The sequence below is a fragment of the Drosophila santomea genome, chromosome 2L (genome assembly GCF_016746245.2).
Source record: "Drosophila santomea strain STO CAGO 1482 chromosome 2L, Prin_Dsan_1.1, whole genome shotgun sequence".
Taxonomy (NCBI): domain Eukaryota; kingdom Metazoa; phylum Arthropoda; class Insecta; order Diptera; family Drosophilidae; genus Drosophila; species Drosophila santomea.
In genome coordinates, this window is record NC_053016.2 from 22,896,566 (window position 1) to 22,921,679 (window position 25,114).

Consider the following 25,114-nt stretch of genomic DNA (forward strand, 5'->3'; position numbering starts at 1 on the left):
ATCCATGTGCAGCTCCTCGTACTTACGGTCAGGATCATGAGTGCTTCCAGCTTGTACACGTGACATTTGCAAAGCATTCCCTGGGCAGGAAGTATGTTTAGAAACTCTCTATGAACTCGGCCTGAGTCCTCTGTTTGTTGATGGGAGTGAACTAGTAAGAGCCTTCCTCCATTAATTCCAGCATTCCACGGTGTAAACCGTTGGCGTTGGCGGACCTCTCCAGCTGTTCCACGACCTCGATGGGGTTTTCTTCATCCGTCAATGCGTCTTTCCGCTTAGGTCCAAAGGTCGAGGGTTTGTTCTCCGCCGTCAAAGCGAAAAGACCATTCCTTTAACTATTTTGCGAATTTCGCATTCCCGAACGAAGGTTCTACTCTAGCCTTACCTCGAACCTGGTGCAGCTAGCTCGACAGGGTCTGCGCAGCTGGGTGCCGGGCACGTAAGAAAAGAATTGCTGTCAAGGTAAGAAACGGCTGCTTCCAGGCAACCGCTGTACTGTGGTCTGGCCCATAGGCCAAAAATAAAACAAGAGAGAACGCTATAGTCGAGTTCCCCGACTATCTGATACCCGTTACTCAGCTAGTGGGAGTGAGAAGGAGAGTCTTCAACACTGACAGTTTTTGGCAGTTTGTGGGCGTTAGAGTGGGCGTGGCAAAAAGTTTTTTGGCAAATCGATAGAAATTTACATGACTAATGAAAAAATATCTAAACATTTTTTAAAAGTGTGGGCGTGGCAGCTTCGGGAGGTTTGTGGGCGTTAAACTGGGCGTGGCAACATAAATCGACTTTCTAGCTTTTGTAGTTCCTGAGATCTCAGCGTTTATACGGACAGACAGACAGACGGACGGACAGACGGACATGGCCAGATCGAATCGGCTGATCCTGATCATGAATATATATACTTTAAATGGTCGGAAACGCTTCCTTCTGCCTGTTACATACTTTTCACGAATCTAGTATACCCTTTTACTCTACGAGAAAAAGGTATAAAAAGGCATTTACTTTTCATCTCGGCCAGACAAAAGTGCCCGTTATACAAATCGAAAAATGTTTACGATTTCGAAAACCGGAGCACCAATTTTTCGATTTCAAATCGAAATAGTAAAAATCTTACGAACTCGATTAACGGAACATGCCTGTATATAACACTTTACCTCACCTATTTTACAGAACTACCTTGTTCACATAGCCAGTATAAATTATAAAAGCTTATAATATTTTAAATGTTACTAATGTTATAAGTTACAAAGATTTTATGACGCAATAAAAATGTAAAAACACTTCACAGTTTACAACACAAAAGTTAAAGGTGTTTATTATTAAATGTTCTTCAAAATTGTTTATTTGTTTGGCATTTTAATTTTGTGCTTTGAAGCTCACTTACTTTAAACTTGCTTCTTCGTTCATATAAACAGTTTTAATGAATAAAGCTAAAGTCGATTTCCAAGATTATCATAGATACACCTAACTTGCTTTTACGGAGTGGGGGTGACCAAAATGTATTTGGTTTACTGATAAAAATTGGCCAAACAAAAAATTAAATAAAAAACATTTTTAAAATTTGTCGAAATTCAGCGTTTGTACGTAAAGACACACAGATAGACGAGCATGGTCAGATTGACCCGACACAAGCTGGATAAGAATATATATATTTTATAGGGTCTTCCTTAACCTGTACAACCTTTTACTCTACGGGTTGCGGGTATAATTAAATGTTGCGCTACTGTAATATACAGTGCAACAAGGTAATAATGGTAGTTATTTGTTTTTAAAATGTGTTTCTATTTTAAAACTAGATGCGGCGGTAGCTTGATTTCTAGAGCCGACCTTGTAGAAATTACGCACTCTTGGGGTTTGGCGAATTATCGTGTTTTGGTCGCGTTTTGTATTAACTGGTTTTTCAGTACCACCTTTTTTTATATTTTGCTTGTTGGGTTTTCGTTGAACGATATTTTGACGAAGTTTAGCCGAAAGCAAACGATGACTTACTTCTATGTCTTTAGTATTAAATACTTCACAGTCTACCTGGATCATTTTCATTTTACCGTTAATTCCGGGATTTTCTAAGGGAAGTACCAACGACAATTTTGGCCGATAACTACTGTTATAACTTAATGCTGGAAATAGTGCATGATCCATATTAAAAGAAAATACGTAGAAAGTATCATCCATTCTTTTAATTTGACTAATTACATTAATTTGTTCGCGCATATTTTCAAAAGATTTCGTATGGTTTAGCTTTCGCTGTTTTTCCGGTAAAACAGTAGGGTAATCATTTAAATCAATAAACATTTTTTGCTTTTTGTGTTTGATGTGTATGTCACGGTTTTTCTCGAAGGAATTATTTAATAATTCAAAACCATTTGAGTCCTCTTTCTCGTTTGCAATTTTCGACGACATGTTAACAGTGCCGCTAATCCATTTATGTAAATTTTGCGCGAGTAAAAAATATTTAGATTGATTGGATGAAGAATTGAAGGACCTGCACTTGCTTATACAGTTTTCTGTAGTCAAATATGTTAATGGTGGAGGTTCATTAAAAGAGTATGTTTGAGATACATTTTTGGAAATGTTTTCTAAAGAATTAATATTATGGTTGTGTTTACCAGAACTTAAAAAATAAAGAGGTGATTCAGCCGGTTTGTCTGAAAGAAATGTATTTAATTTGTTGTGTTCTTTATATTCTTCCTCTGAATCAGCCCAGAGTAACCGTCGACTGGACATGCTTAATTGTTTTCCGATAGGCTCAAGATCACTTCTGCCTTCCATGTTATTTGGAATGTTAAGATATTTTTGAAAATTTCCAGCATTCAGAGATACCATAAAAGCCATAGCAAATAATATAGCGACATTTTTTTTAATGTTTCCCGCGGTATTATTATTATTGCAATGCTTTGCCTTTGATGTAAAACTTCCGGTTTTTTTTTCGTTTCCTTCAGATCCTGAATAGTTAAGTAAAAGACCGCTTGCATTTCCAGATTCACACTGGCAAGACGTTGCAAACATGAATAACTGATCCCGTATTGTAACATTTTCCTGCAAGAAAGGTAAACAAAAATAAAAGTAATTTAGTTCAAAAGTTAAAAAAAAGAGAGGGACTGCTATAGACGATTTCCTCGATTGTCAGATACCCGTTACTCAGTTAGTGGCAGTGCTAGGGGTGCTAGTGCTAGGAAAACAGTAAAATTAAACTTTTTGAAAATTTTGGGCGGTTTAAAGGCGTGGAAAAACTGTTTTTGCCGTTTGCTGACGATCTGTCGATCTGCAGAAATCCGAGCTCTAAACTAATTCATATCAGACTTGAATTAGAGTATAATTTTACAGTTTAGTATTCTTTAACCACAACAAGAACACAATTTTTTTTTCACAACAAAGAAGCTTTTTAGAAGCATTCAAATATCAGGAACAATTTATGTTAGACGCTTATAATGTTCTACTAGAATCCATTCTATGCTCTACAATATATTAACGATAAATTAAAATAAAAAGCCCGAAGTTTGAAGATTGTTTACATTTTTACAATCGTGTGTTTTCGGATAGAAGTGGAAATTCAGTTTTGTCTGCACCCAGTTTCTATAGAAATACAAGCATCTTTTTCAATTATATTTTAATTATACGATATACTCTTTTTAAAATTGTGAATACCTATAGAAACAATCTAACATACATATTTGTTCGAATGATTATTGATTTAATAAATATTTTCTTACATTGTTTCATACATATTTTTTACAAATTTTTAACCGCCAAAGCAAGCAAATGCTGAACAAACGGTTCGGCAATTACGAAAACAATTAACAAAAAGAAGCAGAAAAAAAAAGCGTAACATTTTTGTTGTTTTGCTGCGTTTCTTTTTACCAGCATTCAAAATCTAAATCGTTAAGATTTAATTTTCTTTAGTTGACGAGTTGACAAAGTGAACTTAAAGCGTTTTTTACGATATGGACTAATGAAATTCCGTATTCCTGTAGCTACATCCTTCCAACAAATCGAGGTGCAGGTGAGCTGCCTAACTACAGCGAAGAAGGCTAGAATGCAGGATGAGTTAAGGGCTGCCAGGTCTAACGGGAAATAATGGACCTTCAGCCCCAGCAAAGCGGAGAGTCCGTTGACAGTCGGAACAGAAGCAAAGGCGTGAACACAGTCAGAAAAAAAGAGGAAAGCAATGAAAAATAAACCCGTCAATAAAAACCCGCACCCGTCGAAAAGGTACCGGTCATTGGGAACGCGAAGGACGCAGTAGGGAATCAGTCAGTGAGTGTCAAAGTGGACATACAAGAACGATCAATGCAAGTACAGAACGGAGCCACGCAGAGATCCACGGGACAGGAGGACGCAAGGACCGGGTGTAAACAGACGGCGAAGACTGCAGTAGTCCATTATCGAGTGGTCTAGCAATAAAGCTTATTAATCTGAAATCCTGCCCTGTCTTCTTGTTGGTCGGGCAAGCAAACAAAACATAACAAAACATCTTCTAGCTAGCCGTAGCGAAACAAGAAAAGCAGTTCGTTACAACGAATGGGAGACAATTATACTTATAGTTTTACAAGCATTTAATGATATGGGCAGTGAGTAACTCAAACTTTTAAAATGTGATTTCTAATTGTACCTGGAATCGATGGATAAACCTATCAACCTAATTTATACTCTATACCCGTAGAGAAAAAGGGTAAATTAGATCCTGTGAGGGGTCTTCAAACTCCCCACAAATCCGGGTGCAGGAGATCGGCCTAGCAACAGAGAAGACGGCTGGAATGCGGGAGGAGTCAAGGGGGGTCCGGTCAAACTGTTAATAATGGACCTTGGACCCCGGCAAAGTGGAAAGACCGTGAACTAACAGTACCGCGCTGGACCTTAGACTCGAACCGGCCTATCGACAAGCACGCACCGTGAACTAACGGGACATGACTTCGGTGGTTCGGGGATGTCACGGAGCCAGCATGTGGTCTATTGTCACAGGCGACGAGTGCCTGGCATACACAGATGGGACGGTTGAGTCTTCGGTCGGCAAAGGTGGTTCTGGGAGGAGCGCTATCTTGTCTCACGGACGATACACCCTGCCCGCATAACATCCTAAGCCCCGTAAGAGCCAGCAGGTAGTCTATTGGCACAGGCGACGAGTGCCACAGAAGGGACGGTTGAGTCTTTGGTCGGCAAAGGTGGTTCGAAGAGGAGCGCTAGCTTATCTCACGGACGATAAACCCTGTCCCCATAACATCCTAAGCCCCAGTCGAGCCGGCACGGATACGCCGTCGAAAGTGACACGGGACCAGCGAAGAAGGAAAAAAGAAGGATCAAGGCGAAAATAGAAAATAAAAGCTAGAAAATAGAGATTAAGCATGCAGTTTCCAGTAACATAAAATTATATTTATATAATATTATATTTATATAATTTTATCCAAAAACGTTTTACGGAATTTATATAAACCAAACATAAATTTCATTTGCAGAAACTGAAACCTATTAAAATAAATAAATATACTTAATATATGGTATATATTTAACATATGACATTTATAACATATATATTTTCCAGCTCCCGCTCTATTCTGCGCTGAGCGGCAATTCCATATACAAAAAAACGGTGGAGCACTAACTGCGTGGCTTCACCTTTCCCCCCAAACCCCGTGCCGACTCAGCACGGCGATATTCAAACGACGGTGCGCTGACTGTTTGGCTCCACCATTCCCCGCTTAATCTCAACGTTCTAGCTTGTATAGTTCCTGAGATCTCGACGTTCATACGGACGAACAGACGGACATGGCCAGATCGACTCGGCTATTGTTCCTAATCAATAATATGGTCAATTGTATGGTCAGAACCGCTCCCTTGTGCTATTACAGGCACTTTACTTTTCAACGAATCTAGTATAACCTCTTACTCTACAAGTAACGGGTATAAAAATGACAAGAAAAGTGGTTTGGATAATCTACTAGATGCGTCCAGTGTTATCAACACAAGGTTGTGTGGCAACCGTACCTCAGAAGGTCCAAAAACCAAAAGGGAATAATACGGTGCATCTTGCCTAACTTCGGATAAAAAAAATTTAAAAAAAACAAGAATTTGCACAAAACTCTGACAACACGAAGAAACGCAAATATACAATCAAAACCCGGGTAAGTAAAGCGTCAGAGTGCCCTATAACCACTTACTTAAAATTAATATGGAGGAAATAAGGCAGCTCTTAAGAAGTTTGAGGTCACCCTGACTCTGTTGCTTCGCCAGATGGCTAAGGTTAGGGAGGATATCAAAACAGTTAACAGCAAGGGAAGGGAAAGGGCTAACGAAGTCATTCCCCAATCAAAGCCATTGACCCCCGCCCGCACTGAGGAAATTGTCAGATTGCCTCATTGGTAGTTACGATTCTTGAATCGGCAGAGCGGAGGCTATTCTAAAAGAATACGGGATAACCAGGGAAAGACCTTTTTACCGGCTCATAGTTGTGAGACGACCCTTCTACCTACGAACACCGTAGAAGCCTTTTACTCAGGGATAAATAGTCATTTTGCCCTGATAATAAGCTTCCTTGAGAGCAGTACTCAAAACCCAGACATCCATAGCGGGCTGGTCGAAACATGTAGGGACAGAGCCCTGGATGTTCTTATCAGGGTAATGTGCGCCGATCTCTCGAGGCTGCTGGAAATTTGGGAGCCGAAGAATTGGCCTGAAGACTAGGCTATTTACCTGGAACTGCAAAACCTGGCCTCCCAGGTATCTTACCTTACCTATTTTAATAAGTTTCTATCCCCACAACCATACCGTCGGAAATACTCGTGGACGGCCCCAGTCGAACTACTCCTCCCACAAAAAACCAGTGCCAACATCAAGTCGCGGGCAGAAATTCTCAGTTCCAGCAGTTCGAGCCCCAGAACACTGAAAATGGAGTCCCATCAGTCCGGGAACTTCCATAGTTCCAATCAAATTCAAGCGTGAATCGCAGCAACAGCACTTCCTCCAAGCTTAACCCTTTCCGGAAATCCGTATGCAAACCCTTGCCAAAACCCTTCCCGGTTCAATCCGCTGAAGGGGAAATTAGAATAACACACCAAGTAACCGGACCATTCTTCAGCCCCATAGGCAATGACTCCCCTATAACCTTCATCCTTCTCCCCGCCTTCCATGGCATTATCGGGGACGACACTCTGAAATCCCTTAACGCAATATTTGACAAGAAAAATTACTTCCTGATTATAGCTCCAGGGGTAAAAATTCCACTCTTAGCCATGGCCTCCCTCAATGATCACTCAATGTTCAGTAAAAGCTCTTTTGCTTAGAATCCCTGGTTGTTGAGTTCGCAACCATTTTCGAACCACTTTCGCCGGGTGAGGCTGTGGAAAAAATCGAACGAGCACGCAAGAACTAATATATTCCAAAGCTACCCTCACACCGCGAACATGGAAGGAGAAGTAGAAAATCAAGTCGAACAACTGGGCGACGAAATAAAGGAATCTGGGTAGTTCCAAAAAATTAAAGGCCTAATGGGAAAAACAATATTGAATGGTAATTGACTTTAAGCGTCTTAACGCCGTCACTATCCCTGACACCTATCCCCATCCCCATGTTACGTACACCCTTTTTGTAAGATCATAAGACTTCGAAGATTCACAACCAGAATCTAAAGGTACTATCATCGAGTTGTGTCAGACGGATTGCGACAAAGAAAATGCAAGTCGACAATTAACAAGTGTCTGATGACCAGTTCAGCGGCTGCACGTGGTCAAAGAAAAAAAAAACCAACTCGACTTGGCATAGAAGACCGATAGCTCAGAAAAGCTCTAAGCCGTGGCCACTGATAAAATAGTCAATATCCGGGTGAATGCCCGTAAGTGAATACCCGGTAAGACTCGGAGTGAATACCAGGAAAGACTCAAAGTGAATACCCGAAAGTGAATATCCGGGAAGACTCGAACTAACTACCCGAAATACGCGAGAAGCAGTAGTGGGGACTCAATTCCCGAGAATTAGTTTTTTTTCTCCGATACTGAGACTCCGCGATTCAAATGAAACGCCAATAACTTCGGTCAAAGGAAAAGTGCCGAGAGGAGCGAGGACTCAATCGAAGGATCCAGGACCAATACAAGGAACACGCTTGAAGAAAAACTACAATCCTACAGAAGTCTCAAGATGGGCGGCTCAACAGATATGAACAGTGTATCGGGCAAAGCAATTCGTCAATGAAAACTCACTCGCCTACTACCAAGCATAACATGAAAGCCGGCCAAACAATTAAACAATGAATAAGTGAACCGGTGCTTTTTTTTTATGTGGATATCAGCAAAGACAAAAATATCAGCAGTGACCTTTCCTAACAAGTACACAATTCAAGTAATCTGAGAATCGGGAAGCAGTCGAAGGGTGCCACCGAAAACATTTATACAAACATACATACATATATATATATATATGTCTAGATAGACGACCTTTACTTTTTTGTTTGTGTATTTTACGTTAGTGTTCAGTTTACAATTATTGGTGCAAGAATGTATGTGTATATATAATCCTATCAGAAGCAACACACAGGATCCAACGCGTCGAGATCTCATCGCTCCGGATTAATGTGGGGTAAGTTTGACTAAGTTTGACGGAACACTGTTCCTGTGTTTTTCTATATTTTTTTTATATATGCATATACTCTCGTGCCAATTTTTTTTTCATACGATTAGTACGATTAGCGCGAGTCTCACGGCCACACCCCCCGCCCAACCGACCGAGGGGCGCTGCCGTGTATCGTACGGCTCGAATCGCGGGAAGATAGACGCGATATAGAAGACAGTAAAGGACGAGGAAATATATGTATGCTAGTAGTAATATCTAAGAATTCGTTAAGTACGTTAGTATTGATCGCTTTAAAAACGGCAGAGAGTCAGAATTAGAGATAATAGGATAGAATCTATTATAGTCAGAACATAATACTCTGTAGGGATCATGCAACTCATAGTTAGATCTACAATGATTTAAAATTAGAGGTACGTAATTTCTAGTAAATCTACTTGGAACAGTGAAGTTTAGCCGACTAACCAAGTCGGGACTATCCACTTCACCACGAATAAGGTTAAAAATAAAGACTGTTCCAAGCATCGTTCTACGGTTAGCTAAGGAGGGTAAGTTAATTAACATTAATCTACTTGAGTAAGGAGGTAATCTAAGGTTTGCATCCCAATTAAGGCGCCGTAAGGCAAAAAGTAAGAAGTTATTTTGAACCGATTCGATGCGGTCCGAGTAAACTTCATATTGTCGACTCCAAACAGGTAATCCATACTCGAGGATCGGACGGACTAGAGAAATAAATAAGGTTTTGGTCATGTAAGGATCATCAAATTCCTTTGGCCACAGTTTTAAAAGACCAAGCACACCTCTGGCCTTATTGACAATAGACGAAATATGGTCTGAAAATTTAAGTTTAGGGTCCAGAAGAACACCAAGATCATCAACATGTGTTATTCTGTCCAAAGAGCACCCACTTAAAGTGTAAGTTGCGTGCATTGAGTTGGCACGACAAAAGGTCATAACTTTACACTTAGAGCCATTTAAGTTTAATACGTTATCACGGCACCAGGTTTGAAAGCAATCTAGATCGGATTGTAAGTCCAAATGGCGAGAAATGTCCTTATATTGCAAGCATAATTTTACATCATCAGCGTACATTAGTACACGCGAATGATTTATTATTAAGGGAAGGTCGTTAATAAATAAGGTAAAAAGGAGCGGACCTAGGTGGCTCCCTTGTGGGACGCCGGATGTGACTCGGAGAATACAAGAAAGAGAATTTTTAAAGAGGACCCGTTGCGTCCTGCCATTCAGATAACTTAGAATCAAATTTAGGAGATCAACAGGGAAACCTAATAAATCAAGTTTTTTTAATTAAAATGAATGATTAACAGAGTCCAATGCTTTACTAAAACCCGTATAAATGACATCTGTTTGAAGATTATTTTTGAAGCCCTGTACTACGAAGGAGGTTAGCTCCAGAAGGTTAATAGTTGTTGATCTGCGTTTCATTAACCCATGCTGATATGGTGATATAATTGACCTACAAAGGTGCTGCAAATGAGGAGTGATAACGTTTTAAAAAAGCTTAGGGATAGCAGACAATTTGGAGATTCCTCTGTAATTGCTTGCATCCGAGTTGCTACCTTTTTTATGGAGAGGGATCGCAAAGGACTCCTTCCATATTTGGGGGAACTGTGTAGATTCCAGAGATAAGTTTAACAATTTCAGTAGAGGTTTGCACAAGGCTTGCGCACAGCGAGGAAGGGTAACTGGTTGTTTTCCGCTTAGTGTTAACGAAATTAAAAAAATGGTTTGGGATCCTGTGCGAACTGGAACTTACAATGAATTCGTTTGGTTGACTTATCTGGCCTCTCTTTTATTAAGGTACCTGTGTCGATTGTCACCTCGAAAGTTGGATGGTATGGATCTTCTGGTTGACTAAGAGGTGCTACTCTAGTCAGAAACACACTTTCAGGACTTGTAACAAAACATAGATCAAATGAACGACCAAGATAATTTCGAATATAATTAACTTGCGACAACGATATGTCAAGCAAGCCGTCAAAAAAGTCATGCTGTGCTATAGGCAGGAAAATATTCGATTAAAGTCACCTAGAACAACTAGTTGGTCCCTATCGGACAGTCTGTTTGAAACGGATTGGATAGCGGACAAATGGTTAATATATTCTGGAAATTCCGAAGACGGCGGAATGTACGAGCACGTAATATAAACATAGCTATCAGAAAATGACAGCTTTACGCATAAGAATTATAAGTTACGGAACTCATCAAAAAGTGCCTCCTCTGACGTGAGGGTAGACCTAACAGCAATTAGGACTCCCCCTCCGCGCCTGGAGGGACGATCATGCCTGTATACTGTGTACATACCTGGGAAAACTTCGGAGTTAAGTATCTCCGGTTTTAACCAAGTCTCTGTAAACACAATAATATGGGATGCAAAGGAAAGGCTATTAGAATACAAATTAGTTAGCTTACTACACAAGCCTCTTACATTTTGATAACAGATAGTGAGACTAGATTTTAGTTTTTTGAAGATAAAGAAGTAGTAGAGGAGGATGGGACAGTGATCTGGTCACTTGTGGGAAGTTTAATTCCCACGGGCCCTTTTTTTCTATTTTTAATCTTAGCTTCAAACTCTTTCACAATCATACTTTCCGGCCAAAAATCACCAGAACATATGGTTGAGAATAGCTCATTTGCTCATTTATTCAATATGTGCGCTATGCTTTTATTTTTGATTTTAATCTACCAAAAACATCTGGTTTTAATAATCTGGTCTAACCCTTTCCTCTAGCTGGTGCGGACGGACCTGGATGGCCTGCTCAGCGGCTCTAGTTCGTCCTGTCTTTTGTGCGGACCGTGTCGCTGGGTGCCCGACTCATGTATGCGGTAGCTTAAGGCTGCGGTCCCCAAGTCAATCGCCTGGTAAAAGGACATCGCGTCAACCCCGTCTGCTCTGACTCGGGTCCTTGTTAGGTTTGGGGCCTTTTGGCAAAGACTTTCCTTGTCCCTAACGTCTCGACGTATCGATCTTGCTCCTTGTTGACTATCCCGGATGTAGATCTCTTGCTGACTTCGTTGTTTTGCGTCTCCATTCTCCGGATCTAAAGCTGACGGTTTTGCCGTTGGCCTGGTCCAAAGTCTAGCTTGGTCTGGTCCAAAGTCCAGCTTGATTCCATTGCTCTCCTTACCCTGGCACGTCGACGCTTACTGTTGTCTTGCTGTCCTGCTCAAGTTCGTGCCGTCTCACTCTCGCTCTCCATATTCTCTCTTTCCAAACAGCCCTTCTAAAAACTCTCTTTCTATCGGTTTCGTTTCTCCAAACTCTCTACGGCTCTCCAAACTCTTTACGGATTCCGTTTCTCCAAACTCTCTTTCTGCGACTCTTCGGTTTCGCACTGCCAGTATTATGCCTTTATTTTGCGTAACTGGCAACAGGCAGGCCCTCCTCACAAACGATATTTGCTAATATTGGACCTGCTACCCTTGGTTGATACTACACGGATACTGCATCATTGCCCTTCAGTACCAAAATTCCGCGCCCGTAATTTTTTTCGCGAGAGTTCAAAAAAACAAATCTCACAGGATTTTTCTAGCAAAATTTCGAACACCAAAGTCAAGGCGAATTCTGTCGTGGCTCTGCCGCTGCCTCTGCCCGCAGTTCATATTTGTTGTTTTTTTTCGAAGTAGTTCATAGCAATGACCGAAAATGAGAGTGAGAGATGAGAGGAGACAAAATCAAAGTCGAGGAAAGAACGGTATGTATAGACTTCTGAATTCCGTTCTAATAATTGGTGGGATATTTATATATTTTTAAGTGTATATTTAATTTATATACTGTAAGAAATTAAACTTTAGCGTTGCCTAATGCGTTCGTGTTTAATTATTTTCCTTTGTTATTCTAATTACACGGGATCATTATGGTCAGAAATACCCTGGCACGCGCCTGTCAGAACTTTCGGTTTCGTTTGCCGTCACCACTTTTCTTTTGCATTTGCATTCAATTGTAGAACGTGACAAATGGTGTTTGAAAAATTTTCAACGTGAAATATAAAAAACGGGTAAATAAAGTGTTTTGCATTGATAAATTAGCATAGCTAATTGCATTCCAAACTATATGATATTAATATTATTTAAATTTTGTTCTTTACAGATAGCATAAGCACATTAGAAGGCCAGCACGCAGCGGAGAAGGCCTTGGCTCACGCCCTGGCATGTGTAAAAAATAATGCAAACAAAAAAAGGAAAAAATTAATATTATAAAAGAAAAAATAAAAATGTAATTTAAAATTTAAATACATTTTTTACGTTTTTTTTGATTTATCGTCACGAACGCCTATTGTATGGAAACTCCTCGCCGTTTCGTATGGAAAATTCCCTATGATTCCTGTGGACTCCCTAGGGATTCCATAGGGAATCCTTTGGGATTGGTACTGAAGGGTGAGTATAAGGGTCCGCAGGCATGTCCAGTAAACTAAGGAAATTGAGAAAGATATCTGCGAATCATTTAATTTACGTTTCCGCAATTTATCGCTTTATGCTGAATATCTGCACAAATAGTGAATCTGGAAATAATCTGGATGGCGGAGAGATACCGGAAACGGATGGAAGCGTCAGAGAATTGAGGGTCTTAGTAACCATTAGGACGAATTATTTTGAAGGAAAGTAACTCAATATCAACATCATAATTGCTGAAAACCTAAAAAAGCAGAACTAGGGCAGTTGATAAGCGATGAAGACTCCACCACACAAATAATTTGCTTCGGATTAATGGGCTTAAAACCTGCTGGTTCCAAAGCAGAAAAGTTTGTATTGAATCAGTGTTTAGGGAAAATGACACGGCTGTAGCATCCGAAAGGACATTGGCTACCGAAATTGAAACACAGTATCAGTATAATATTAGTATCAGCAGAAGCAGATTAGAGTCAACCAGGAGACATGTCCGTAGCTTATGTTACTGCGATGGTATCAATGGAAGCATTATCATTTGCAAGTTCCGGAGGATCACCCAGCGTACTAAAAAGCAATAGTTGGGAGACCTCAGTGTTGTATGAATTGGAAGAATGGCAAAGCTTTCATGCCGTTCAAGAGATTCAGTAAAACTTTCTCTTTACAATTTCGTGAGCATTAATTGCATGTGAAATTCACGTAATTCTGAAGATAATGCTTTAAACTCTGAATCAGTTCATTGCATAAGTATCTTGATCTTATATTCGAGGGACCGGTATGACAGACATGTCCAGTTCAGCCCAAGATTGTGATCGTTAGAGTAGGCGTGGTAAAAACTTTATTGGCAAACCAATAAAAGTTTACAAGATTTAAAAAATCGGGAAAAAGTGTGGGCGTGCTTCCGTTTATATCAATAGAATCTGTGAGCTTAATCACAACCATCTGACTTTTATAGTTTATAGGTTTTCACTTACGAAAATGGCCAGATCGACTCGGCTAATCATCAGTCAGATCAGGCTTATCCTGATTAATAATATATATATATCTTGGAGGGGAGTTTAATTCCTTAAATTTAGTTCAATTTTAGCCAAGCTGTTGGTCGTGTAAAGGAGTGTTATATTATCATATTCCGAATGATAAGTTAAAATGTGTTAAATGTTTATTAATTTAAAGATAGTACTTACAGCGGTAAGTCCTTTGCATTCTTTTTCAAGGTTATTTATTCGAGTCTCCAATGAAACAACATACTCCTTTCTTTTTTTGCGGGATAAGGAAGCAGACTCCCGGTTCTTAATCATACGTTGATGTTTTTTGTAGATTTTTTCATTTATTGTATGTGATTCAGTGCTTCCTTTTAATGATTGTACAATTGTTGCATTTTTTTTGTTTATGACATTATGTGAAATCTTAGACCCGACATTAAAATTTCTTTTAAAGGCCCTATCTCCCTTACATTTTACTGTTGTAAGTGCTTTGTAATCATGTGAAGTTAAATATATTGTCTTTGACAAAGGTAAATCAGTTTTTGATACCTGATGATCTGTGTACAGCTTAGTATTTATTGGCCAGGTATTGGTTAAAGATGAATTAATTCTAGAAGTGTTATATGAAGTAAAACCCAATGCCTGGGAGTTTTCCTGAAAAACGTCTTTGATATCAGATAGGTTAGAAAACGTGCTGTTGAATTCTTTGTTGAATCTCGTAACATTAGTATGTTCAAAAAATTGTTCAACTTTATCTGAATGGACTATTAGTGGATATGGTGCTTCTTCCGGTAATTCGTTAGAATAATCATTTGAACTGCTTAAACTTATAGTCGAAGAAGCATTGTGTTCAGGCATATTATTTACATTTCTTTTAATTTCACCAGAAATAGCGAAACTCGAAGACATTGTATTCGAGCTACATTCTAAAGCTTTGGGGTTTGACGAGAAATGCAATTCAAATAGTTCATTTTGATGGTCAGGTATTAATTCGTTCAGATCTAGCGATGTATCATTGCAGAATGCGGATGAGTTGAGAATGTCATGTAAAACATTATTGTCGTAGTCATTTTGGTCCGTTTCTCCCAACAGCGATAATTCATCTGAAAAATATTGTGCTATTTATCTTAAGGAATAAAATATTATAAATTGTTTAAAATATTACAAAAATAATTATCATTTTCCAAAAAATATTTAATAGAAACAAAACATACCCGTTGTCTATTTACCCATAACCAATCTGATGTCGACGCAATCAGAAAAATGTCTACTCGAAAGACAAAGCCGCAAGGTGAATGTTTAAGATGCGTACACTTTGGTCACGCTAGTTATGACTCATCATGCCCAGCAAGCCAAGCCAAGTGCAATAAATGTTCAAAAATTTCTAATTTCTAGATACTAAACTTCTAATTTCGGAAATTTTAAAAAAAATGTTCGTTGGCCATGTCGGAGACATTTGGTTATGCGTGGATATGCGATTGGCAAATAGGGCAATTTAGCGAGGGAACTACCCTTTACCCATTTTTGAATCCTTTATGACAAAGTTGAAAGACGTAAAGTTCTTCTCCCGCCTTGATCTTAAGGATGCCTATCACCAATTAGAATTGAAAGAGTCTAGTAGGGAGATTACAACGTTTATAACGTCAAACGGCCTCTTCCGATATAAAACATTAATGTTTGGGAATTACATCGATGACCTGATCATTTTTGGTGCCAACGAACCCGAACATGACGAAAGAGCAGTTTGCAAAGTCTTTAACGACAATAATGTTTTGTTAAACAAACAAAAGTGCATTTGGAAACGAACAGGCTAATATATAATGGAACACATTGAAGTTGAGCCCGAGAAGATTGAGGTTATTAAATCATTTAGAGTCCCCAAGAAAAGGAAGTAACCCGCAGTTTCCTCGGTCTCATTACCTATGCTGAACACGGAACCCCTACGCCAATTTTTACGAAAAGACAACAAACAAAAATGGGGCGATACCGAGGAAAAGGGTTTTCATTTAGCACAGGTTCCTAATCTTGCTTATTTTAACCTAAAGAACCGCACCCGGTTTATAGCGGACGCTAGCCCTGTAGCTCTTGGATCGGTTCTTTTGCAGTTTGAGTATCAAATAGTGATCCGTTGATTATTTCCTTTTTCCCGCAAAGCCCTGACTGAGGTTAAAAGGCGCAACTCTCAAACGGAGACAGGACAGTAGAAAAATTATACTATTACTGGTTAACATTTTGGGCTGGTGACAGATCACAAGCCTTTAGAGGCTATCTTCAAACCGACATCGAAGCCTTCGGCTCATATTGAGAGATAATTAATACCCCTTTAATCATACAATTTTAAAGTAATCTATAAAACTGGAAAGGAAAATACATCTGATGTATTGTCTCGACTTTGCCAATCATCGTCAAGTCCATCTACCAATAGAATGGAAAATAGCATCTTGCGTATAGTGGAAAGCGCTATTCCCCAGTTAATGACCATCTCAGAGAGCGCTAAATCGTCATTGCGAGACGAAGAATTTATCGATGCAATTCACAGTCTAGAGAATGACTCTTGGAAACGAGAAACCGCAACGAAATTATCCATTATATAATATATATATCCAATTATATCTATTTCGATTTGAACTGTCGACTATAGGACTTCTCCCGCTAAGAGGATATCGCATTGTAATCCCAACTCTTTGCAAAGGGGTACTTGAATTAGCACATGAAGGACACCCAGGAGAATCAGCTATTAAACGCCGCCTAAGATCCAGGGTATGGTGGCCGGTGATCCACATAAATGTCGAAGAATATGTCAAAACATGCAGAGACGGCCTTCTGGCATCCCAGTCAATAAGACCAGCACCTATGGACAGAATACGGGTCCGTGGGTATGGGTTTCGTCAGATCTGTTGGGACCCCTACCTAACAATGAATTCATCTTGGATGTTATAGACTATTTTTCTCGCTATATGGGGAATTCATGAAAGAAATATTTTGTAGATTGGGTTATCCAAAATACTTACGTACCGACAATGGACGGCAATATATTAACGATGAATTTTCAGAATATTTTAAGACATGTGGCATAGAACAAGTTAGAACCCCACCATACTGGCCTCAGGCAAATGGAGAGGTGGAAAACATGAACAAATCCATAGCCAAACGGCTGAAAATTGCTACTATGCAAAAAACTATAAGGAGAAGATACAAAAGTTTGTTCTAGTGCATAAAGTAACTCCACATAAAAACACCGGGATAGCTCCAACTCAATTGATGTTGAATGGAATAGTACGCGACAAAATACCAGGGATTGAAGAATTAAATAAACAGTTCACAGACTCTGCCGAAAGATATAGAGATACGAGTATCATGCAAAAAAAAAGGGAAGAAAGCAGAAGATAAAAAGAGAGGGGCTAATAAGGTCGATATTAAGATTGGCGATAAAATGTTGGTACAAACCATAGTTTTTCTAAATAAACTTACACCGACTTTCGACCAAACTGAGTTTGAGGTATTAGAGAGACATTGGACCATGCAGCCATGGACGCGGGAGCTGGAGAGGCGTGAAAAGTGGGCAGCGAGAGAGGGAGATATAGTTATCACCGGAGTGATAAGTCGTTTTATTGAACAACCAATAAAACAGATTAATAACGGAAGCCCAGCGTGCATTGAGTATGTGTATTTTCGAATTCTGAAATGGCCGCCACTGTATGTGTACACACGTATTCTCAAGCTTCGTAAATTTTACAAAATATGCCCTTCTATTTACAAGTTCTTAGATGTCGAATATATATTATTTTTGATAAATTGCCACCACGTATAAAACTCCGGTTTTGCCTTAACACAACACTTATTGAAATACAGCATAAAAACAAGAGAGAACGGTATAGGCGAGTTTCCCGACTATCTGATACCCGTTACTCAGCTAGTGGAAGTGCGAAGGAGAAATTTCAACACTGACAGTTTTTGGCGGTTTGTGGGCGTGGCAAAATGTTTTTTAGTAAATCGATAGAAATTTACAAGACCAATATAAAAATGAAAAAATATCAAAACATTTTTCAAAAGTGTGGGCGTAGCAGCTTTGGGCGGCTTGTGGGCGTTAGAGTGGGCGTGGCAAAAAGTTGTTTGGCAAATCCATAGAAATTTACAAGACTAATACAAAAATGATCCAATGTCGATAGAAGAGAGACAAAGACGAAGCGCAGGTTTGATGATTCTTGTTGCCACGCCCATTTTAACGCCCACACTTTTGAAAAAATATATAATATTTTTTTTTATTAGTATTGAAAATTTCTATCGATTTGCATAACTTTTTGCCACGCCCACCCCAACGCCCACAAACTGCCACACCCACACTTTTGTAAATTGTTTTGATATTTTTTCATTTACTTATTAGTATTGTAAATTTCTATCGATCTGCAGAAAAACTTTTTGCCACTTCACCCTTGCGCCAACAAACCGACCAAAACTGAAACGACCACACTTTTGGAAAAAGTGTCGATATATTTTCATATTTTTGTTAGTCTTGTAATCTTTTCTCGATTTGCCGAAAATCTTTTTGCCACGTCCACGAACCACTAGCTGAGTAACGGGTATCAGATAGTCGTGTAACTCGACTATAGCGTTCTCTCCTGTTTTGTTCTTGACTTGGCATGTTGGGTGCCAAAATTTAGTTTGGGAGCTTGAAATAAACCTAGATCTGGTATTGTAATAAAATTTTCTGTTTTCGCCCACAAGCTGCCACACTCACACTTTTGTAAATTGTTTTGATATTTTTTCATTTACTTATTAGTATTGTAAATTTCTATCGATCTGCAGAAAAACTTTTTGCCACTTCACCCTTACGCCCACAAACCGACCAAAACTGCCACGACCACACTTTTGGAAAAAGTCTCGATATATTTTCATATTTCTTTTCTTGATTTGCCGAAAATCTTTTTGCCACGCCCACCCTAACGCTCACGAACCACTAGCTGAGTAACGGGTATCAGATAGTCGGGAAACTCGACTATAGCGTTCTCTCTTGTTTTGTTCTTGACTTGGCATGTTGGGTGCCAAAATTTAGTTTGGGAGCTTGAAATAAACCTAGATATGGTATTGTAATAAAACTTGCTGTTTTCGGTTCTTTATTCAATGATGATCGCTTACATTTCTTAGGTCTATCGAGCTATGCGGAGTAGCCGCCAGAGCATACCTCATACAAATAATTGTGTTCATCATATAATTTAAATTAATAAAATAAATGAAAAAAGGTATTATTATTTATTAATAATTAATACTTTTACTCTTATTCTCAGTGTATGGCTGATTTGAGGTTACGAACTGTCTCAAACTTTCTGCCGATTTTGAAATCGCGAGTAGTGAAAATCCCCCTTAGATTCTCGATAAGATTAAGATCGGGACACAAATCTGAAAAAATACTGGTAGTTTTCTATCTTTAAAAAAGTTGTTGGTGACCTGTGCCGTGTGAATTGAAGCGTTATCCTATTATCATCGCCATACATGTTGCCAGCAAATTCAATCAGTTCGTCGTTAAAAAGCTCTATATACATACATGCTGGCATTAATTCTAGTGGATACGTAACATATTGTAGTAGAATCAAAGACATTATAATAACAAGATGCGTAACGCCATACGATTTTTTTGCACACGATTTTTTCGTTGTGGCTTTTCAAGTGGCTCCAGGCTCTCTCGAAATTTTGTTCAAAAGCCAGAGAGCGGAGAGCTCTAGAGCCACCAGCTCTCTTGTACGCATACAGCGACAGCTGACCACTGTATTGGTGCACACGTATGCACATGCATTGTAAAAATGACAAAATATGCCCTTCATTTTAAAAGTTCTTAGACTTTAAATCTATATTATTTTTTATAAATTGCCACCACTTAAAAACTCTAGTTTTGCATTGCCTTAACATAAAAATTATTTAAATTCAACATAGAAATAATAATAGCACAATCTATGTACATAATAATGCATAATAATTTTCAAATATGATTTTATATTAGAATAGTTTTCATTAGAGTATTCAGCGTGCGACGTGTGAAAAATATAAGAAGACAATGATTCCTCGGTGCTTATGTGCGCACTTCGTGCATCAAGAAATCAATTTTGCAATGAACAGCTTCCAAATTTTTATTTATTTTATAAATAATACTTTACTTTATGAATTATTTTTATGAAATATTTATTTTTTAAATGTAATTTCTTTTTTTTTTAAATTCTTTGTTTTTAATTACAGTAGTTTTTAAAATTTACTTTGTATATGTTTTTATTATTTATTATAGTTATTTAGTCAAATTACTGGTATAAAAATTACAAATTTTCAATATTTAAAATGCAAATAAGATTCAGATAATTTATTTTTTTTTTTTTTTGTTTTGATGTTTTTAAAAAAGCGCGAAATTATGGGTGGGAAGAAAAGCGCGCCAATTTTTTTGTTTTTCCTTTTAATACGTTTTCTTTTTCTCTTAATACGTTTGCTTAAAGCTGACTATACGTAGAGCTCCTCGATTTCAGTTAACTGAATTAAACTTAATTTCGTAATTTTACGCGCTAATACTACGTGCTGCTGCTACTGCTGCTTTTTGAAAAAGGTTAGAGCTAAAATTTATTATTTTTAATATAAAAATATTTTATTGGCCAATTGGAATTGCGTGGCTATGGCCGAAAAGAAAAGGAGAAACATAAGTGGGAACAAGTGCAGTTTACCACACTGCCAAAAATCTAGGCGCGATTTCCCCACCCTTAAATTGTTTAGGTTTCCTGAAAAGGATCCAACAATTTTAATGAAATAGGCGGAAAAGTGTCAATTTACGGAGGATTTTGTGGCAAGCACTTTATCTCTGTTTTTATGCCACGATCATTTCTTCCCAGATGATATTGGGGTAAGATATCTGAGGAAAGGAACAATTTCAGATCGAAACCTAATGACATATAATAATAATGATGAAATTAATTTTAATGCTGTAAGGTCGCCTGCGCAAAAAAGATATCGTTCACAGTCCCCTGTTGAAATATGTCGTCAGTGTCGTCAAAGATATATTTAAGAACCACACGGACCACTTTTTCTTTTTAACAAGTAGAGTTAACCAGGATCCCCTTGAAAATATATTTGCGTGCGTTCGAGCAAAAGGTGGTAACTGCAGAAATCCTTCAGTTAATGAATTTAATATAATAATTGCCAAGCTTATATCCCTACACATTTTTAAATTTTCCCAAAACTCTAATTGCGAATCAGATGATGATGTGATGTTGCCAATAGAGTTCGATTCGATTATATATCAGCCTTGCATTGAAAAAAAAGAAATACAGCAGCAAGAATACTCTGTATCATTTTCTGAAATTGTAGAAGGCAATGAGAGGTACTTTGACCAAAATATAGATAATTTTTTGTGCAATGATATACCCATTGAATTAACTTCGAGTATATATTTTGTTGGATATATTGCAAAGGGATCCAGCTGCGATAAATGCAGATCGGTAATTTTAAAAGAAACCGAGCATTTAACAGCTCCGTCAGAGCTTTTTATACATGAGAAAAACTACTCGACAGAATCGGACTTCGGAAAACTAAAGGCACCATCTGATCTATTTTTTAATATTTGTAAAATACACATTAAAGTTTTTGAAAATATTTTTAAAAATAATAAAAAACAAATGTGTATACAAAAATTTATTGTAGACCAATGCATTAAGTGCACAAATGAGAGTAGTGATTTCTCATTATGGTTTCATGTAGAAAATGAATGTTATGAGCATAAAATAGATCTTTTAAAAAAACTTATAAAAGTTTTGCTTTTTAAGCATTGCAAGTGGACTGTTATTGCTAATAGACAAAAAAGTCAAGCTAAACTCAGCATTTTATCTCATAAGTGAAAAAAATATAAACATTCAAATAATTGACGACTTTAAAAATTATATTATATAATTAAAAAAAGAGGCGATATATAATAAAAAGCAATAGTTAGAAAACTAGCTTAGTTGGGGAACATGGAAATGTTTTAATGTTGAACATTTAAACATTTCAAGTCGACTCGAAGGTCATATAAATATAAGACCCCATTACAATTGTAATGGCCTCCCCGTGGTGTTCCCTGGGTACCGATTATAAGATATATTACATATTATTAATTAACAATATAAATATAAATATGTGAACGGTAGCTAATTCGAGCGGCGCTTTTATCAAACGAATATTAAAAAAAATTCTTTCAAACCATAATAGTTACGAATCGAAATTGACCAAAACATTAATCAAATTTGTTTCTTAGATCAAAATTGATTTCGGCCCGAAAATCGTCTTCTAGCACAAGCACGCACACATACACACTATCTCCTTTATTGTTTTTACTCACACAAACAAGTCAATTCTATTTTTAGATTTTTACGCTCTCAATTTTTGGCGAGCGAAAAGAGAGCAATTTCGGCCGTCACCAAAAAAGTGGCTGCATAGTGCAAAACCAATGTATGGCCGTTACGCATCTTGTTATTATAATGTCTTTGGTAGAATGCTGCCCATACCATACCGTTGTAGCAGGACCGTCGTTTCTGGTCTCCCCAATTTTTTTTGTAGTTGGCCCAGACCATCTAAATTAATTTTTCTCGCTAAAGACGACATTGTGCCACTCTTCGTTCCAAAACCTGTTTTGGTTTGCAAATTCCAAACGAGCCGTAATGTGCCGCTTCAATATCTTGGGGTTAGGTACCATGGAGGTAAGTTTGATGAACTGATTTTCGTGTAAAATTTGAACGATTTTATTCCTAGTAATTTGAAGACCCAAATGAGCCTTTATTTGTCCATTGCTCATCAAATCTTCTACTGCCAGACGTCGAATCTGCCGCTGACGCTGCATTTGTTACAGTGCACTATGATCCAGAATTCGTTTTTTTGGTATAAAGTCAAAAAATTAAATGACATGGTTTGAACTTTTCACATTTTTTTTGTTATGGCATTGATTCTTTGTAAAACAAAATTTGACCAGTGCGACCACGCCCTGCAAAATGTTTGTTAGTAGGTTAAGAAGCATTATCGCCTAAGCATCCTAGTGGAACCAAGCTCGAATCATTAATCTGGTAACAGTAAACCAATATTTTATGAATTGTTGGTGACATCAGATACCATGCGTAGCTACGCATATACATATGTACATATAATGAAAGTTGTTTCGCAAAATGAGCGAAATTTAATAATAAGAAATAAGTTTTTTAGATGGTGGCAATAGAACAATGTAACATGTACTTAAAGTCGTAGAACTTTTATGGTGCTTTTCAATAACGAGAGCTTTTACGTGGTGGCAATTTATTAAAAATAATATATATTCGACATCTAAGAACTTGTAAAAGGGCATATTCTGTCAAATTTACAATGCATGCGCATAAGTGTGCACACATACAATCTCTGTATGTGTACTAGAGAGCTGCTGGCTCTACAGCTCTCCGCTCTATGGATTTTGAATAAAATTTCGAAAGCCTGGAGCCAGCACAAAAAAATAGTGCAAAAAAATTTTATCTTAAGCAGAAAAGTCGGGCTGCATGTTAGAAAAATTTTCGGTTATTTGAGTACTCACAAGCCTAACTCGCAATTCGGCGTGCCGAAACGTTTTCAAATTAAGGAATTGCGCATTGGTTAGCGTTGTTTTCGTTGTATTATGATGCTATAAACAAAGTTATGTTTCTGCATTCAGTAATTGAAAAATAAAATAAATAAATTACACACATAGTATATGTATATTATAAAAAATCCATATCTTTCCATTTTTCTGTCTTGTATTAAAAAGCAATACATTTGACGTCGCCAATGCGGCGCACAGTTAACCGTCACGGTTATTCCGAGTACTCGGTCGCGAGTACTCATTCGTGCATTGCTTCGTTGTTCGAATAAAGTAAATTTTTTTGCTTATGCCTTTACCACATTTTCCAAATCCGTTTCATTTAATGTCTCACTCAGTCAGTCAGAACTTTGAGTGAGAGTACCAAATGCTGCTTTGACTGTATTCAAGCAGACCTCTATTGCGTGTTGTTGGCCACTACGCAACACACTAGGCATAATATTGCATTCATATGATAAATTTAATAATAGAAATTAAGGCCGTTAAAGTTTTAATCGGAAATACTTATTTAACTTGATTTATTTATTACTGACAAGAAAGGAACTTACTGTATAATCTATATTCATTGATGTCCATAGCTAATCAGACATAGAATGCAAAATAAAAATGTTTATTGAACCAGAATTGATTACCACAGCAAACGTCAGCAAATGAACAACGTTTTGTCACATTGAAATAAAATTATCATTAACGTATAGTGTAATAGCCATTTCACATTTTTGGCTTATATAGTAAGTGTACTTTTCACATCCGTCATAGCAGTTGAGATTTCCTAACATATATGTACATATATCGATATCGAAGAATACGCAGAATGAGTGCCCACTTTGCTTTAAGTAAAATTATTGCGTTTTGAGATCTTCTTTTGTCCATAAGCGAAATGCCATTGGAAAGAAAACAATAAATTAGCAAATTTATAGAGGGAAAAAAGTTGTATAGAAAATAATTGAAAATTTAAATGGAAAAGTTTCCGTCCCTATAAAGTATAAACATACGTGATCAGGATCACTATCCATGTCGAACTGGCCAAGTCCGTCCGAATAAACGAGATCTACAGAACAATAAAAGCTATGCAGCTTGTAACAGCTAAGATGTGCAAAAAGTATGCAATTGGAGTGTGGCGAAAAGTCAAAACGATATTTATCCGACCACAACGCGCAGGTCCGAATAACTAACCCGCAATAAACCACAAGATAGGCATTTGCATTCATGCACACATACAGCAACAGTTCAACACACACAACAAATTAAAGTAGTGTTTCTAGTAGTGTTGTTTGTGAGGTAAGAATGGCTACCTATTATCGTCGTAAATATACATAGAATAAAAGTCTAGCCAGTAAGTCAGCCCCGTTTTTAAATCTCACCCCGGACCGATGAATTATGGGTCACGAGAATGTCATCAAATCGCTCACTCAATTCACTTTCAAATTCCGTAAAATCCAGTTCTTCCAGCTCGTTAAGAAATTTTCTAAATAATTGCTGAAGGTCATTGATCAGCTCCTACGGAAGAACGGACTCGTCAAGCGAAATTAATACAGAGCTAAGGAGTCCGCTAATCGTTCCACTCTATTAT

At 37.9% G+C, this 25,114-nt stretch overlaps 1 protein-coding gene across 3 annotated transcripts; it reads right to left on the reverse strand.

The window, feature by feature from the left end:
* Nucleotides 1-1,288: 1,288 nt before the first annotated feature.
* Nucleotides 1,289-24,239, reverse strand: LOC120457098 (cyclic AMP-dependent transcription factor ATF-6 alpha). Of its 3 annotated transcripts, none has more exons than XM_039644331.2 (3): nucleotides 24,090-24,239; nucleotides 14,145-15,046; nucleotides 1,289-3,036 (listed from the first exon to the last, which is right to left on the reverse strand). In XM_039644331.2, the coding sequence occupies exons 1-3, from the start codon at nucleotides 24,115-24,117 to the stop codon at nucleotides 1,759-1,761; spliced, it is 2,208 nt and encodes a 735-aa protein (XP_039500265.1). In that variant the 5' UTR covers nucleotides 24,118-24,239; the 3' UTR covers nucleotides 1,289-1,758. The 3 variants fall into 3 exon arrangements, with proteins under 3 accessions (XP_039500265.1, XP_043861982.1, XP_039500356.1); XM_044006047.1 differs by lacking the exon at nucleotides 24,090-24,239 and adding an exon at nucleotides 23,841-23,969; XM_039644422.2 differs by lacking the exon at nucleotides 14,145-15,046 and having other exon boundaries at nucleotides 24,090-24,233.
* Between the last annotated feature and the right edge of the window lie 875 nt (nucleotides 24,240-25,114).

What these genes read in the sequence shown, in the direction of transcription:
- LOC120457098 (XM_039644331.2), bottom strand. Translation starts at nt 24,117, where the DNA reads ATGGACATCAATGAATATAGATTATACA. An exon ending in CAATGAATATAGATTATACA is followed by an intron (nt 15,047 to 24,089) that starts GTAAGTTCCTTT and finishes AATATTTTTCAG; the next exon opens with ATGAATTATCGCTGTTGGGA. An exon ending in AATGCAAAGGACTTACCGCT is followed by an intron (nt 3,037 to 14,144) that starts GTAAGTACTATC and finishes CCTTTCTTGCAG; the next exon opens with GAAAATGTTACAATACGGGA.